General features: G+C 39.4%; 1 protein-coding gene across 3 annotated transcripts in view; it reads left to right on the forward strand.

Annotated features, from left to right (window-relative positions):
* Positions 1 to 7,311: 7,311 nt before the first annotated feature.
* Positions 7,312 to 17,597, forward strand: part of ETV1 (ETS variant transcription factor 1) — a 77,671-nt gene continuing 67,385 nt past the window's right edge. The window contains exons 1-4 of one of the 3 annotated variants that reach the window (XM_090046889.1): positions 7,312 to 7,452; positions 7,917 to 8,048; positions 8,797 to 8,884; positions 10,792 to 10,839. In XM_090046889.1, coding sequence (XP_089903015.1) covers positions 8,004 to 8,048; positions 8,797 to 8,884; positions 10,792 to 10,839 — 181 coding nt within the window. In that variant the 5' untranslated portion in view covers positions 7,312 to 7,452; positions 7,917 to 8,003. Of the gene's footprint in view, positions 7,453 to 7,624; positions 7,763 to 7,916; positions 8,049 to 8,796; positions 8,885 to 10,791; positions 10,840 to 11,119; positions 11,359 to 17,597 lie in introns of those variants that run through there. The other 2 variants (XM_090046890.1, XM_090046891.1) reach the window with 2 other exon arrangements.

The raw sequence follows: 17,597 nt of genomic DNA on the forward strand, positions 1-17,597 counted from the left end.
TCCCATTTTGAAGATTAGGAGACTGAGGCCTGGAGAAGTAATTTGCCCAACATTGCTAGCAGATCCAAAACAAAAGCCCATGTCTCTTAAATCTTGTGTGAGTGTTCTGTCCCATAGGTCATATTAGTTTAGGACTATTGGATCCTGTTCTTTCAGCACATTTTTCATTCTCAGCAATCTCACGTGTCTTCATTTATTTATTATGAGGATTGGGTATATATTTAAGACATGTTGAGTTTTCATCTTTGCGTAATAAAAATTGGTTCATTGCTGCTTATTTTCCAGACAATTTTGTTTTCCAATATATATTGTTACATATTTTTAGTATGTATGTGTCCCTGAAGACTATCTTACATTAGTTTTAGTATGACCAGGTGTTCACTATAAGTAGAGATGACATTCCTAACATTTAGTGGGAGTTCTATATAATGTCAGAATTATTAGATATGATACACTGATTCATGTGTTGAAAGTGGAAACAGGAATGGGATTATTTCTCTGTTTTTCTCCTTATTTTCTTGAAGATCCCATTTGCACATTATTTTTAAATACTACATCTGATAGATTATAGCATATGGAGGTAATCATTATGTGCTTTTTTCCTCCAGTGCTATTTTGTACCAATTTATAGTTTAATCCTGGATGCCTGGATTCAATCCCTGAATAAAAAGCTTTACAAAAATCAATGAAGTAGGCAAATATCTTTTTTTATGTTTTGGGGTTTTTAAAAAAATATTTTTTTGTTCCTGAATATTGTATTCTGGGAGCATCATAACATATTAACTGCTGTTAACATATAGGAAGACATCACTGGCAGGTTAAAATGTGGGCAGTGGTCCATTTCTTTGGGATAAATGTAATTTGATTTGTATGAATTATGCTATAGCTGGTCACATACTGTATTGTTATTTTTGAGGCTGTTACAGAATATCTTGGTGTTGCTGCTCACACAGATAATTGTATAGTAGTTTGGGTTGAGGGTACCTCTGATTTTATCTTTTGAATTCATTAGCCCATATTCCTAAATACTGGGGAAGTGTCTCACTTCAGTAACCTGGATATACTGTATATTATAGTTGTGTTTCAAAATCTTACCTGGCATCATGTCTAAGACATGGTCTTCACTGTTTGTTTCTGATTGGTTTTATTTGGCATCCTCATTACGATAAGGATATCCTGAGGGTTGCTCATTTGTTTCTTCTTCTATCAAAGCTTTGCCTTGCCCCGGTTGGCCTACTTTATTCTTTTATGTTAGAGCACTGGCAGTTTTACCTTAAACAAGAACATACTCTTCTGCCCTTTCACACAGTTTATATTGCAAATAATGTATGCAATATAAACTGAAATTTTGTTTCAGTGTGAATGAGCATATGTATTTCCAGAGGAAAGTAAATACCGTATTTTCTTGCATACAACACTCCCCCAAATAAAAGAGACACCTTGTTTTTGGAAGGCAGAAAGTAGAAGAAGAAAATGGTTTCAGAGTCATGGCTGATTGTGTGCCATTAAGCCCTGGAGTGCCCAGAAGTGTCCAGAAAGTGTGACATCAGGAACTTCCTGGTGTGGTAGACTGTCTCCTTCAATGCCACACTTTTTGGATGCTCTGTACTTACAGGAGGACTTGCTCTGTGCCATGCAAGGTTAGGCCCCTTCCAAAGGGCAGTAGCAAGACCATTACTTCTTTAGTGTGGCACTGATGGGCAAAAATTGTGATGCCTCAACATGCTCTCTCGTTGTAGTGTGCTGCTATGGTAATGTAGCAGCTAAAAATAACTGTGTGTGGCTGGCACAGCACACTACAGGCTGTTACTGTACTTCCAAAAGTACTAAAGTACTAAATGATGGTGCAGTAACAATGATGCCATACAGCCACGTGTAGATCTGCTTAGTATGTAGTTCTTTATATAGGTTCCTGTAAATAAAGTGTGGCTTCCATATCACAAGCCTGACCAAGATACTACCAACAGCTCACTTGCTGGTTCCAGCACAGGCTACAGTGTTTAGCCAATTCCTATGGCTGTGAGAGGGTTAACACAAGTCTGCCCCTTCAGCAGACACAAGCAACAGCCATCCTGGCAGCTCCATGGCATGTGCAGTGTCTCTCAGAGTTCTTCTGTAGTAAAGAGCAGCTTCCCTCCTTTATAAAACATGAACCCTGATTTTGTATGTGTGTACAGGGGAGGGTATTATTTGGGAGGAAAAGGCACGCTTTGTATATGGAAAAAATATGGTACCTTGCTTGTAAAGTATTGCAATTAGCGAGTTGGCATTCTTGTCAAAACTTTTTTTTTAAATGCAAAATGGCCTTTCAAACAAACAAAACACTATTTGGAAAGTTTTCAATTTGGTTATTTTTTTTCCTGGTTATCCAATGAGGAATTAGAAATTTTCCAAAAAAAGTTTTTGTCTAAAAAAGTTTCCAAAAACTAACCCCCCCCCCAAAAAAAAGATAGCATAGCATTTAAAAAAAAATCCTATAATAAATAATTAGAATTTTCCCACCAGCTTTCAGATGGATTGATCATAGTTAATGATTTTTTTCACAGGATTGTTTTTGAATTTCCATATAAAGACATTTGTTTCAGTTCCCAAGGGAAAATTGTTTTTTTGCCTGCAAGTATCTCTCTCTCAATACTTAATGAAATTGCACTCAGTACAGAGGAGGGATGTAGGAATAGGTAAAAGGTGGCTTTAGGCCAGCTTTGTACTTCAGCTCTTCTCAGATCTGATGAAGCTTTGCTAAAATAGCCTCAAGACTCCTCAACCATAGGTATTGGGACACTGTCAGCATGTTGACCACCCCTCCCATCACTGGCCATAACATCCTTCCCCGCTTCTAATTCAGTGACTGTTCTGGCACTGATGTAAGTAGGTGACGAGTATGATGGTGGAATTATTATGTAGCTTTGACATCATCCAGTGAATTCTGCTAAAACCTGGAACATTACTGAGGGCCCAGTTCTACTTTAAGGGAGCTGGAATAGCTAAAAGGGGTGGGAATGCGTCATGGTACAAGGACTGGGCATGCACACATGAACATTTGTTTATAAAACTCTTCTAATAATGTTTAAATATCATGAAGTACTATAACCCTAGGCATGCATCTATATATACTCATACATATATACAAGGGTATTTCAGAAAGTAACAGCAATTTTGAAATAAAACCATTTTGTATTCAACAGCTGGGAAACTTCACAGCAGTGGGACATGATGATGGCAGCATTGTCAAATGCACTCATTGTTAGAGAAGCGATGTGGTCCAGTATATGATCATTGCATGCAAAATGCTTTGTTTCAAAATGCCATTACTTTCTGAAACATCCTTGTGCCTGTGTGTGCGTGTGTGTAATACATAATATGCATACACACACACACACACACACACACACACACACACACATAGAGGAAAAAAAAGTCAAGAAGGCAAGCTGATGATGGTAAATTGTTTTCCTTCAAATGCATGTAGAAGTGTAACTAGATTAGTCAAAACTTGAAATTCTATTCCTAAGTGACTTGAAAGCAAGTGGCTAGACATGGTGGGAAAAAGCCAGAGAAGAAGAAAGAGGGAGAGAGTTGTGGGGAAACATTAGACATGGGCTGATCCAGGATTTTGTAAGGGGTAGGTATGGGTGGCTGCACCCCTCTTCCCAGCTTCCCCCCACCCCCAAACAGAACAGGCAGATCATACTGTGAAAGCAGCAGCTGGCAACTTTTTAAAAAACCCTGAATCAGGCTAGAATCTAGTCCCCCCTCTCCTAAACCTGCTCTCAGTACCCTGTCTTATTCCCTCCATCCTCAGCAACATATCACCTCTCTCCCATCCTCTCTTTCTCCCTGCTCCCTTCTTTGCCCACATCTGCCACTGTCCTTGCTGTCTCTGGTTGCCCAGGGGGCCAGAGGAACCTCCAGAGCTCCCCGTCTCACTCCAGCTAGGCTGCATGGGGAGCTAGAGAAGGCAGGGACCGTGGTACTTGTGGTGGGGATCAGGTTTCCCATCCCTGTGCCTGTTCCTGAGCTGGTGGGGAATACCAGGAGGATCGTGCAAGGAGGAACAGGGGAGTCTGACTTAAGAAGCCTGGCTGGAGTAGGGCAGGAGCAGCTCTGGAGCTCCCCCACCCCCGGTGCCAGGGGCAGCTGAAGACAGCAGGGTGATGGCAGTGGCAGGGGGTGAGGATTCAGGACTTTTTAAGGACCTGGCTGCTGCTCTTGCCCTTTGGATCCCAGTGAAATGAGACTCCTTGAACCTAATACAAAAAGTGATGAAGCAACTGTAGTTTTCCAAACTAAGTAACATGAAAGGAATAAGATGCAGACTGTTAAAACAGGTCCAGAAAATTTGTTCAAACCCTTTTCCACATGCGTTTATACCCATTGCAGGAAGATCACAGAACCTTTGGCGGAGTAGCCAACTGTTCCTAATTTTATAGCATGGGCTTGAATTTCAGGGCTGTGTCTAGCACCCCCCAAAAGTTCCTGATATGGGACTTAGGTCCTGAATTTGAAACATTGGTCTTGCATCAGCCATCCCCTCCCACCTACCCACCTCTAGAATATTCCCACAGCACCCATCAACATCCTGTTGTGTCTGCTGAGGGCATACAGGTGAACACCACATCCCAGCTAATTAGCTGTGTTGCATAGCGACACCACACTAAGGATGTATACAAGCATTCAATGCAACCAGCTGAAGTTCAGCCACTTAGTTTAAGCCATTTGAAATTAGTTAGAAGTGGCCTGTGTGCTCCACAGACACCCTGCACTGCTAACAGCACCCAGTCCAGTGGGAGGAGGGGTTCAGAGCATGCATCCCAGCATGCTTTGTAGATTTTCCTCCTGCCTAGAAACAGGTAACAGCAGGCCAGGACACCAGTCAGGACTAATTAACTGCTGGTCGCAAGGGAGCACTTCTACCACCTCACAACTCTCTCTGACACCTTTTGAAACTGGGTCCTAGGTGCAGTGCAGGGGCTTTACTCGTGAGCAGCTAGAGCTAGTTGGGCCTCTGGCCATGGTGAGCTGCGCCCCTGCTGTGATGCGGGAGGGCTTTCTCTACCATGCTGCTAGGGTTCTGGCCATGGGAAGCCCCACCACCATGGCCAGAGCTCAGGGCACTCAAGCCTTGTGGGGGAAAGCTTTTCCCCCCACGTTAAACTATGGAGCTCTGCTCCCACACCCTGCACATTGGGCCACAGGCATGTAGCTCTAGATTGGTGTGAAAAACTACCATGGGCACATCTACATGTATGCTTTAATCTGCAGTAGCCTCTTCTTCTGCACAATAAATTGTCATGTCAAAAACAGCGCAGTAGAAATAGGCTACTGAGCATTAAGCGTCTCTAAAAAGGCATGCACCTTTGCTGCTGCGCATTAGGGCAGCCTAATGAGCATTTATGGAGTACCTCATATTAGAGGTACTATGCTTAATGCACGGTAGCAAAAGCAAATTAATGTACATTAGAGGCGCTTGTGTGGAGCTGCAAGCATGGGGCTTTAATATGCCATGGGGGAATATCTCCCCCCCAACCATATATTAAACCCCATGCCAGCAAGTGTGTGGCTGTCAAGTGCCATGGGGGAGGATACTGCCCAACTACAGTACATGAGACCCTGCAATCAGAGCTCTGCAGCATGGTGGCATTTAAAGCCCTGGAGGCTGTGGAGAAGGGTTGAGTTTTCCCAGCTCCTCAGCCTTCAGGGGGATGGGTTTGTGTGATTTGGGCTGTTAGAACAGACTTCACTGCAGCCCAAAAAGAGCATCTCCCTGGAGGGGGGAGAAGAGGGAGCAAGGCACATTGGATGCCAGAGAGCACCACAGTGGCTTCAGTCTTTTGGCAATGTGTACAGGTGTTCATTCAAACACTTGAACCTCAATCAAATTTAGGTTTCAACCTGGTCTGATGTAGTGGACATTTCTACTGCATGGGCCTTTTAAAATAATTGTAAATCCTTTGAATGCTTGTTCACGCAGCATTTCAACGAGTGAAACTACGACTCCACCAGTTGCGATGTAATAATTGTACATCCCCTTTGACAGCTATGCTAACCTGAACCAGAGTTAGTGTCATTTTGTGGGACGCCCAGGACTCTGTCAGGGGCGTTGGTCCCCCAAAGTTTTTCATTTTTTTTTAAATTGTTGCCTGCAGTATCTTGAAAAAAAGGGGAGGGTTAAGTTAGATGATTCTCCCATTTGGGGCTCCATTTAGTTAAAGAACGAACTCACTTAGCCACACCTACTGAACCTTCAGAATTGGAACCGTGATATGTCTTTTCAAATCAATGTCACAAATATTCTATTCTGTCCCTTGGTTCTTCCCATCGTGGAGACACTGCCTAAATAAAAACCTATTATAGATGCTCCTGTTATGCAAAAGAAAAGCAAAGCAGTTGGACCTTTGCACTTCATCTTACAATTTCTGCTGCAATAGACACTTAAAACACGTCAGACACCCAAATCTTGCCGCGTCCTGGTACAACGGTGCCACAAAACCCAGAATCAGGGTCTATAACCAGCCAAATTTTGGCCACAAACCACAGAAATTGTACCATCATAACAGAAACATTTGCTTCTTATTACTCAGTTTAAAATTCTGGATCTCAACAGCTCTGGGAAGATTCAAAAACTCTAATTTGCCCAGCTCCAGTTTTACTGAATGCCTTTTATTTCTGGTTTACTGTCTAAAGGCTGTATATTTGCATCTTTTCCTTGCTCACTAAAATAATCCAGATCCCAAAATATTATATTTAATGGTACTGGTTTGGGATTTGCGGCCAAAATTTGGTAGGGTTCAAATTTGCTGGCTGTGACACTCTTTTGTGATGCTGTTGTACTGGACTACATTGGTCTTCAGCCCTTTTATGCAATAGAAATGGATCCAGATGTTCACTGTCCAAGCAAGAGAAAGGGGGTGCAAGGGCCAAAAACTGACAGGATCCAACTGGTCAGGGATATAATGCCATGCTACATCATTACAAAAATCAAAGCAGCAAAACTTGATCTCTTTGGAAGCAGTGGGGTTTGCACTGGATCCTGGAGGATCTCAGTTTGGGGTGGCTGTGGTGATGCTCCTTGCTCTGGGACAGCTATTTTTTGTCAGCCAGAAACAAGCAGTTGCATTACTGCAACAGATTGAAGGGGCCAAACATCGGATGGATCCAGCAGGATCCGGCAGGATCCAGCTTTTACCTTTTTCCCTGAGGAAAAGAGGGAGAGAGGCAGCCTGACTGACAGGCAGAAATCTGATCCTGTGAAAGACACAGAGAGCCAATGGGAGGCAGAGATCCATCAGTTTGGCTTGGAGGCCCCTGGAGGAGAAGTAGAGGAAAAACCACGGATTTGAGCTCTGTCAGTGGCGCTTTCTGCTTCCAAGGGGGAAGTGCTGGGGAATAATTAATGTTTTTATTAAATTTGGAGGGAATTTTTTGCAGCCGATCGCCTTGCGTTACCTTCAGGTGGGTCTTTCCAGCAACTTTTCCCCGTAGCTCCAGATAATTGCATGGTCGTGGGTTGCAAAAATGATCCTTTGAAACAAGGTAGCTCCGCGTCTGGCTCGCTCGCTCTCTACTCCGTTAGGTGCAAAGCGAGTCATGTTGTTCGCCATTACTAGTTCTGCACACGTTTGCGAATCAGTGCTGCCACTGACACACACCGCTCTGGGGAGACAGGAGCGGTGTAAATAGATACCTTGCCTCTTGTTTTGCTTTCGGCTACTGTTCAAAGTGCTTTTGCTCGGCGTTTTCCCGGCACTGCCTTGTAACCCAGGTGAAGGCAAGGAAGGGAGGGTTGTTGTTTTTTGTTTTGTTTTTTTTTATGAATGGGACTCTTTGAGGTTAATTAGGTATGCAAATTCAAGCAGTTCATTCATGTTTTTTTTTTTTTTTTTTAAATCTAAAAGCCATCTTGTATTCCCCTCCAGGCTGCTTGCAGTCCAGATCCTGAGGAAAGCTGCAGATCAAATGCCCAGAAAATAAGAGTCAGCTAAGACTTGTGGAAGAGCTGCAGGATGGATGGATTTTATGACCAGCAAGTGCCTTACATGGTCACCAATGTGAGTGATCAGCTCCAAAGTTGGTGTTTATAAACTTGACTCGGACTTAACATGTCTGGGGGAGTTTTGCCGGTAGTGTCTGGTTTGTTTTGCCTACAAGATAGGCTTATCTTTGAGTTATTGCAATAAAGCATCCTGCTCTTTTCAAGACAAATGTCTGGATGATTTAAAAAAAAAATCAAACAAACCATGCACACGATGAGTAGGAGAGGAGGGCAGCAGCAGCTGCTGCATTCAAAGTTTCTGGCTGGGCTTGCTTGTAACACTGAGAATGAAGTTAAGACCAACGTTAACACTTTTTGTGTGTGTTTGTTTTCAGGCTGTTGCAAGCAATTTTACAAATAACACTGGGGAAACAAAGCAGCCTATTGTGATCTCCTTATGTCCGAGATCTCCTGAATAGCTTAAGTAAAGGGGATTTTTATGTTGGTGCGCAGGTTTCAGAAGAAGGCTAAAATTCTATGTTTAGCCCTGTGCTGGTGCTGGAGCATTTTCCATATGTATCTGTACATCTGCACATGGAGCTGTGTTGCATTTAGGCACTGGGATCCCCTGAGCATGAGGCACTCAGGAGAATGCTGGTCTATAAACTGCATGTAAAATTTAAGACTAGAAGCTCTGGGATAGTAATTTTCTCTGTGGAAAATGTACGGACTCTGTGTAGGTTTTGAATATTTTGGTTTAAATCTAGAAATCTGAGGGTTTTGTTTTTTGTTTTTTTTAAGTAACTGATCTTTCCTGTTTATAGAATACGCGTGGGAGAAACTGTAATGAGAGACCAACAAATGTCAGGAAAAGAAAATTCATTAACAGAGACCTGGCTCATGATTCAGAAGGTGAGACCACCCCCCCCCCCCTTCTCCCCTGTTTTACTTAGAAATGCATAGGAGCTTCAGGAGAACTCTTTATGTACTTATTTTGGAGATATGTTTGTCTAGATCAATTTGTATAAATAAGACAAGAAAATTGCATTTAGGGCTGTGAAACAAACTGGCAAAGGCACTTGGCTGCTGAAGTTGATGTTCCCTCCTTCACTCACCCTGTTGCGTTTTAAGTATTGCTGCACATCTGGTACATAAATGACGTGCACTTGAGTGAGAATGTTTTGCAACTCCTGACACAATGACACACGTTAAGGATAAAATGCACCTGGCTTCTTTGCCTTCAGGACTTGTGTACAGTAATCCCTCCCTGCAACTCTCCTTCCCCCCCCCTATTTTTACAAAAATTTTCACTTTAGCTGCTACTGGCACAACTCCATGAGTGGTAGCTAGAGTGAGACTGTTGGTATATACCAGCTGCTGGTATTTGAATCTCTGTCTTAGGGCAGGGCTGAATACAGTAGCTGTTGGTAGTCTGTCTACATTAGCACTTGGTAACACCAGTGAAATTGTGCTGATGAGAATTGCCTTGGGAGATTTAAGCCCAAAATTGACTAGGCTTTATAGGCCCAACTTTTTAAACCTTACTCACATGAGTAGTGATGAAATACTCACATAGGTAGCCCTATGGACTAAGGTGAGCAAGCTGCTGATCCAAACTGGAGCTTTTAAGTGCTTTGGTAATAACATTCTCCTAATTTACAAGGGCTAGTTAGCTTCTGCATGGGTTTGTCAAAAAGGAGTTTGTTTATAACTATGCATTTTCTATCACAATAGGATCCTGCATCTGTGTGTTTAAAAACCTTAAAGGATTTGTGAGCGGCCCTTTGTAGCACCCACTGAAAGCCAAATCACTTGCTGGTTTTTAGTTAGAAGATTTCTCAAAGTAAAAAAAACAGCAGCAGCATCGCACGATATGGACAAGAGCCTGTAACTTTTAAATGTGTGCAATAGATATCTGCTAAGAAGAAGTTTCTTTCCAAAAACTTAGTGAATTAAGAATGAATTCTTCATCAATGCAGACATCATAGCAAGTCGTAGCTTTGCTGGGCAAATTTTTGTAGATGAGTTACTGCGCCCCCGAAATGAGGTCAAATTCTGCTTTGCCTTACACCCATCAGTGTAATCCTTGCTGATTTCAGTGAGGTTGCAAATGGACTAAATCCTTGCAGATTTTGGTCCATGGAAGAGATGATGCCACTTGATAACATTGTGCAGGATAATGTAATCAACCTATATTGCAACAGTGTTATCACTAGTGCATAAAGATTAATATCAAAGGTTAAATTGTGTGTTTAACAAAAACACTGATTTTTTTCCCCCCGTTTTGCATGTTATTTGCTAATTTTTACCCCGATTTATTTGTGCTGGATAGTTATTTTAAAATAAGAGAGTGGGGAAGTGGGGGCAAAAAACAGTCTTTGGTCTGGTAAAGTTCTCATTGAGTTCTATGGGAGTTTTGCCTGTGAAAAAATTAGAGGTGGTCTAGGGGGACCGGAATGTTAGAATCCAAGAAATTTTCGTCTGAACTTCACTTTCGGGTTGCCAAATAAGCATTTTCTGCTATAAATGTAAGAAAAGAGAGAAATGTGTTAGATTTAGACACAGGTATCTCTGGATTCTGATTATTAGTTCCAGAGTCAATTAAATATTTGGTTAGGCTCCTTTAGTAGAAAAAAGATGTAAACTAGTATAGTTGTGACTAGGATATGTCTGGTTTTTTCCCTTTTCTGTCTGTATGTAGGATTTGCAAAGTAAAATTCTCATGTATTTTCTTTGGGAAAATACACTTTTTCTAACATTTTCACCTTTTTAAAGACTAAAGGTGTGAGTCTTTTAAATGTGTCTTCATCCTTTTTCAGAACTCTTTCAAGATCTGAGCCAATTACAGGAGACATGGCTTGCAGAAGGTAAGAGAAAAAAAAACTGCTTGTAAAAAAAGAAGAAAAACAACTCTGGAGGAAAAAAAAGTCCTGAACTTGCTGTCTTAATGTTCAGCCCAATTAATTGAGCTCTAAAAGAGCCACCTCATGTGTCATGCATACATTAGAGCCTCTGATGAGTTTGTCTTTGGGGACTCTGGGGCTGCTCTACCCAGTGTCATCACAAATTACCAGGAGAAATTGCTTCCAGCTCACAATCACATCTGCTTTTGGCAAGAACTAATGCACCAAGACTTCAAGTTCTAAGCCTCTGTTCAGATTTTAATTGCAATTGATCAGGTTTATATTATTGTACCTCGAGAGACTGCATACAGCCAGAACTGGGTTTGCTGTTTCCTTTAGAGCAGCACATATAATTATTTGGTGTTCTGGTGGAGTACTTTTCTGATGGCAGAAATTAGTTTCTCTGGGTTCATCGGGACGGGATGCTTCAAGATTTAAGTGCAAGTGTCTTCTTTCCACCTTGTTCACAACACAGAACATTAGGTGTGTATCAAATACTTAAGGAAGATTTTTCAGAAGCTATTTGATATTCTGAATAAGTTGCTTGGGGTTTTATTTTTTTTTCCTTCATGTCTTGTACTTTTTATAGTACTGCGAATGGGGTAATTGAAAATCTGACATTTGTCGTTTTACAGTTGCTTTCATTTTTTAAATATTTCAGGTAATCTCTCAAAGCACATAATTCTGTGGATGAAGGTTTTAAAAACAATATATTTGAAATCTGAATTTAGAGTGGCTTTTAAGAGATGGGTTTACTAGTAATAAAAAGGATGAGATATTGCTACAGGAGAACTTCAGCAAAATGCAAAAGAGATTTCTGCTGCTTGAAGCATATTTGTTCACTTCAGCAATATTTTGTGATGTTTTCCCTTGATATTAAATATACTGTTTATTTCAGGCTTTAAGGTTCTTATGCTTTGTCTGTCTCTCTAATGTATTTTTGGTTGAAATTTAAATGGAAAATGCTGTGGCTGAATTTTTAACATGATTTTGATATAAATAAGCCTCTTTTCTGAAAATTTAGCCTGACTTACGAACTGTGGATATTCACGCATGTTTTATTTTCCTCATAGTGTATAGTTCAGTATAATAATGTTGTTTATTGCATTCATGTTTTGTTTTTTGGGAGTGGGGATGACTGTTTGCAACTGCTTACCATAAGAGAAAAAGGAAATATTACTGGAGGCACTAGGGAACAGACTGATTTTTTGATAGCCATGCATGGTTAAGGTTTTAGTTTGTAAGAACATTTCTTTGTTTTGCTGGTGTTTTAATTCTCTCAGAAAAAAATCTTTACTAGTAACATGTGTCTGTGTTATATATAATCAAAGAGTCTTTGTTAAACCGATAGAAAGGGAGTTGAGTAAAAGTATTAATGTAATTCTTTTCTAATCACTGAAAGTAGGATGTACTGCAACAGGATAATCTTTTACTATAATCTTCAGCTACACCATTGACTGTCTCCCTCTGGTCATTGTAGCAGGACTGTTTTGTCTATTTAATTCATTTTAACAAACTAGAAGTTTGTAAGACCACTTATGGAAAGGTATGATTTTCTTTCTTTCTGTCTTTCTTTCTTTCTCTCTTTCTTTCATGAGGGCAGGGGGTCGGGGCAAATTTTCAGTTTTACTTTCACTGGTGTGTTTCTTTTGTTCCTGAAAATGATTACAATTGTCCGATTTTTAAGTCAGAAGAAATCTGTCAGTTTGATAATATATATGCATAGCAGCTTTGCAAGTTTAGCAAAAATATGGGAATGATCACACCCTTAATAATTCCTATAGGTAACTTACTAGAGTGGCATTTTTTCTTCATAGCTACACTTGTTTCTTCAGACTCCATGCTTTTTTTCAAAGCCTTAAGTTTTTTCCTTGTGCTCTTTAACTAACTCTATAAAGTTAGAAATGATTTGACAAAGCTCTGTCTAGACTAAGTTGAAGAAATCTTGTAAATGCTGTGTATATCATATGGTGAGTATAACAAATGTGCTTTACAACCAAACTATTGACGTTCATATTCATTTGTAAATCTTTTCAGGATGTTAAATATAAATAATAAACCTATCCCATTATTTTAGAAACATTTTAAAGCATCTCCACATTTTGGTCTACCTTATTGTTTTAGCCCTTAAAAGAGAGAGACAACTTTTAAAGAATTTGCAAGGACTTTATCATATAACTGAAATAACTGAGTTTATGCAAGACTACTAGAACCCCACTGAGTGTGTATTTATTAATATGAACTCCTGATTTATTTAGTAAGTGTTTAAAAATAAAGTTTTTTAAACTTGCACCACTATTGACAATATACTGGGTGTTTGGGATGCTGCTTTTTAGCTCTGCTGAAATGTCTGCAGAAGTTAGCTTAGTCAAGAAGGAGATTTTGAAATTAGGCTTGTTTATCCATTGCTAGATTTGTCCATTTATGTAATTCTGGAACTTCCTAAACTAGAACTCTGCCAATTTGGCAGCATCAGGAGTGTTTACATATTTCTTTTCATGATGCTCTGTAGCCAGGAAAATGACCATGAAATTTTAAAACATATTGACCCTTTTTAAGATCAGTGGCAACTGACCAGGTTTCTCCTATGAGTTCAGAACCCCACTGGGTTTTCACCAGGTCAGAAAATTTGCTTATTAGATAAGAGTCAAGTGAGTTGTATGAAGAATCCTTGCCAAATAAAAAGAAAAATTTTATAGGCACTTTTAACACCTGAGATTTTTATAGAACACTGCCATTTATTGTCTTCTATAAAGAGTCTTGGTAATATATAAGCCTAAAGAAATGACATTTCATCTAAGTTTACTTATACCACTTCCACTGAAAACAATGGGAGCTTCCAATGTAGATTGAATGAACAAAATAATCCAGAATATAATACATAAACATTGTAAAAAACATATTAAACAGGTTATCTCCTTACTACCTACTCCCCAACCCAACTGAATGCCACTAGTAGAAAAAGTTAGGAATTTGTTACACTAAATGCAGTACTAGAAGTCTGTGGTTATAAGTTTAGCTTTTTTCTGAAAGCATCACTTAAAGCATGAGGGGGAAAAAACAATTTATCCTAATGTAAAATGTAGATAGTATGGATTCCCAGTGTCGGTTGTTAAAGAAAATAAATTTGCGCTATTGTTCAGTGTCAGAATTTGAAAGTGGAAAGATTTTAATAATTGTTTCCACTATTGTACTTGAAAATAAAGAGTTAAACTTGCCTATATTTCCAACCAAGATAAATATTATTCAGGTTATGCCATTGGTTTATATTTAAATACTTTGGTAGCTACATCTTGTCATGATAATATTATAAAAAGCCTTCATTGATTCTGTATATTTGGAATTAGATTGCTGTTGGCAGATAGCAGTCTTTCAGTGGCTTGAAATAATTGTTTCAAATATTAATATAATATCTCATCATGGTAGCTGCTGCTACTTATTCTGGAAGAGAGTAGAGAAAACAAACTCTTTGCTACTGAAAGCCTCCTATCCATGGTGGATGCATTTGGGGTTGGGACCTAACAGAAAAAAAACCCCAACAAAACCCCCCCGGAGTATGTGTTGGTTTAAAATGGTGCTTATTTAGTAATTTGGATACCATTTCCTACTACAGCTTGGTAAAGATGAGTAAAAAGCGTCTAAAATTAATGTCAGTAATCAATGTTTTTGATTAGTTTTAAAGTAGTAGTTCCTTTTCTGGTAAAAACAGCAGGATTTTTTTTAATTCATTAAATTTCATTTTTTGTGCTTTGTGCTTTCCTCAAAGTTAATTGCTTTTCAAGTGAGAAGTGCTGTGACAGGCTCTCACGCTTCCACTCTCTTCCTAGCTAGTACAAGTTGGTGATGGTCGCAAACTGTCCAAACGAAAGAGATACTACATACTGATTTCTATAAAGCATTTTTCTCTGCAACTCATTAATGGTCAAGTTTGGATGATTAAGAAACAATTTAGACTATTAAGAAATAGTTTCCATCATCCCTGCTACCACTGTCAAGTTTGTGTGCACAAGTGCTATAGTAATGTCTGATACAGTATTACGCTATGGAGATCCCATGAACGCCATGTATGAGAGCGGTCACTTTTAATTTGCATGGCTCTGCAATGCTCAAATTACCTTCTTCAGCAGAAGCTGAAGTTACAGAGCTGTATTCTCAAGGGGTGTAAATTGTTGTAGCTCCCTTGAGGTCAGTGAAGCTATGATGGCTTGTACCTTCTGAAAGCCTGGTCTCTCTACTAAACAATAACAAATCCTACCAGAATCTGGGGTATATGGAAATTAAGTATTGTGTCCGTCTGAATAGTCAATAAAGTGAATGTAGACAAGAAAAGACCACTGCACATGTTGGAAGCTGAAATTTCCCTAGTGGGACGGGTCTAAGAAGGATAGTAAAATTATTTTCAAAGTTGAGATGTGTTGCATTATGAAATATTTTTGGATGCTACTCATTTGATCCATTTGACTTCCTAACACCTGACATGAATGCCTAATTTCAAATATCTTCATATACTCAAAAAAGTGGAGGAAAGTTGGATTTGACAAGATGGTACTAATCGCTTTTATAAAGCTGTCAGGTCTGAAAGAGTGACCACCACTAATGCTTGTAAGAGTTTCTCATTTACAGAAAAAGCAAGTTCCTAATTCTTTTGCAGTGCATTAGTAGAACTTATTGTGCACATGGGATAAAGTTGGATGTAAAATGTGCATAGGCATTTTAAATCAACTTTTGTCTTCTTTTTAATTTAATAAATAATATATATTAAAAAAAAATTAGTGGAGCAGATTCCACCAGCCCATTGTCACATTAGTGATTATGCAGGCTCGGAAGAGTTTCAGGCTATGGGGTTAGTTTTAAAGAGACATTAAAGATAACAAGTTGGAACAAGTTAATGTAAATGGTGGGAAGGAAGGGAAGGGGAAATAACTTTGGGCTGTTTTGACAGTACATCCAATTTTTACAGGCAATGATGTGTCCAAAAAATTGTCACTGTGCTATCATCTGAGTCCTTTTTTTTATTAGGAGCTGTTATCCCTTTTTCATTATTTTTAGTACAAAAAGTTACACTCTTGTATTTATGCTTATATTTGATGTAATTTTTTTAAATGCCCAAAACAGATAATGAGTAAAACAAAGCTGCGTAGGCTCACTTCTTTGTTCTGTGGCCTGAAGCCTTATTTTAGGCTAAGCCAAAGCACTGCTGTTCATATATTTTATTTCCTGTCAATTTCAGTTTCTTTTGCCACACTGAGTAAATCTTTTGATGTTTTGAAACAAATTGCTTCTAGCTCCAAAAGCAAACCTCGAGGTCAGAGGTGGGAGTACCGTAGGAAATGTTACGATATCCGAAATAAAGTTCTTAAATGAAGCGAAGAGAAGTGGCAGCTCTCTGCTTTTCAAGCAGCCTTTGCTACATGTCATGCCGAGCAGCCGGCAGAAGTTCAGGCCTGGGACAAAGAAGAGTTAAATTTAATTGCCTTTTGGTTTGCTTAACTTTTCGTTTATTAAATATGTTCCTTAGCAGGTCTGTGCTACGTCTTGAGACAAAGCAATGAAATCAGTGTGTTTATGCATAAAGTTCAAGTTTACTTTCCTGTAGCTTTCTGGAAGGGTGTGACATGAAAAGATTGTGGTTGGGGCCACATGGTTCATGCCGGACTGTGTTTTTGTGAATGGAGGCAGAACTCCAGTTCTGACTGCTTGTCTTGAGGAATTGCTTAGGAGATCAGCTGTCTCATTCACTGGCAGAAAGAATGACTCATACATCTTCTGCCTTGTTTGGCTCCAGGTCATTGTTACAGTGGATAGAGCTGGTTTTAATTAAATATTAACTCCTTTTGTCCTGGATGTTTGTTGATGGCAGCTTTATTATTGTTTGTTTGCAATGAAAGAAGGGAAACTGGCCCCGGTTCCAGCTCAAATTCCTCTTCCAAATAGTTCTCTTTTTGCAAGATGTAAGTTCAGCTTTTTAAAGCGATGTTTTAAATTTGTCACTCAAAATTACAAACAGATATTAAGCATTTATATGCTTTGAACAGTTGCTTTTGGCAAGTTGATTTTAATTGAGTAGGTGATGAGACTATAAAATCCAAACTGATATCTCTCCTGCAAAACTTAAGATCATAATTAACATGTTTGTTCACTTCCCCCACCCCCTTGGGACGTACTGCTGTAGTTTGAAGGAAAAAAACTTTTGGTAATAATCTAGGCTAAGCTGAAATAGCTGATATTGCAGATGTTGCTCACTTCAAGTAAGAGAGTCTGAGACTTGATGGCAACTTGTCTGTTGATCTGGAATGAACTGATAGAGCTAGCTGCTTCTGTTATTACAAATAAAATCTACCTGCTTAATCTTCTCAAAAGCCTTTTAATATATACTTTCCCCTCCTTCTGTCCCCTAGTCCCTTTAATTATTATGTGGAAATATTCTTGTTCTCTGAGGTGATCATTTCAGACATATTTTCTAATTCTCTGCTAAATGCAAAGGGAAAAGTTTTTTGTGGACTTTTACATTGTGTCCTATCTTGAATGTGCAAACAGAAGACCACTGTAGATTTAATGGCAGCCTTGCCAAATTGCAGTGTCTGTGACTAAAAGAGAAGAGGAAGCGAATGATATACATATATAAATGTGCATACAGTTGCAACACTCCGAGTCACTTTTTCCTTTCAGGGATCCAAGTTAAACTATAGTTAACTGTCTATTTGCTGGTTTAACTTGTTACA

The sequence above is a fragment of the Crocodylus siamensis genome, chromosome 5 (assembly GCF_052110815.1).
Source record: "Crocodylus siamensis isolate JL-2025a chromosome 5, ASM5211081v1, whole genome shotgun sequence".
NCBI classification, from domain to species: Eukaryota; Metazoa; Chordata; order Crocodylia; family Crocodylidae; genus Crocodylus; species Crocodylus siamensis.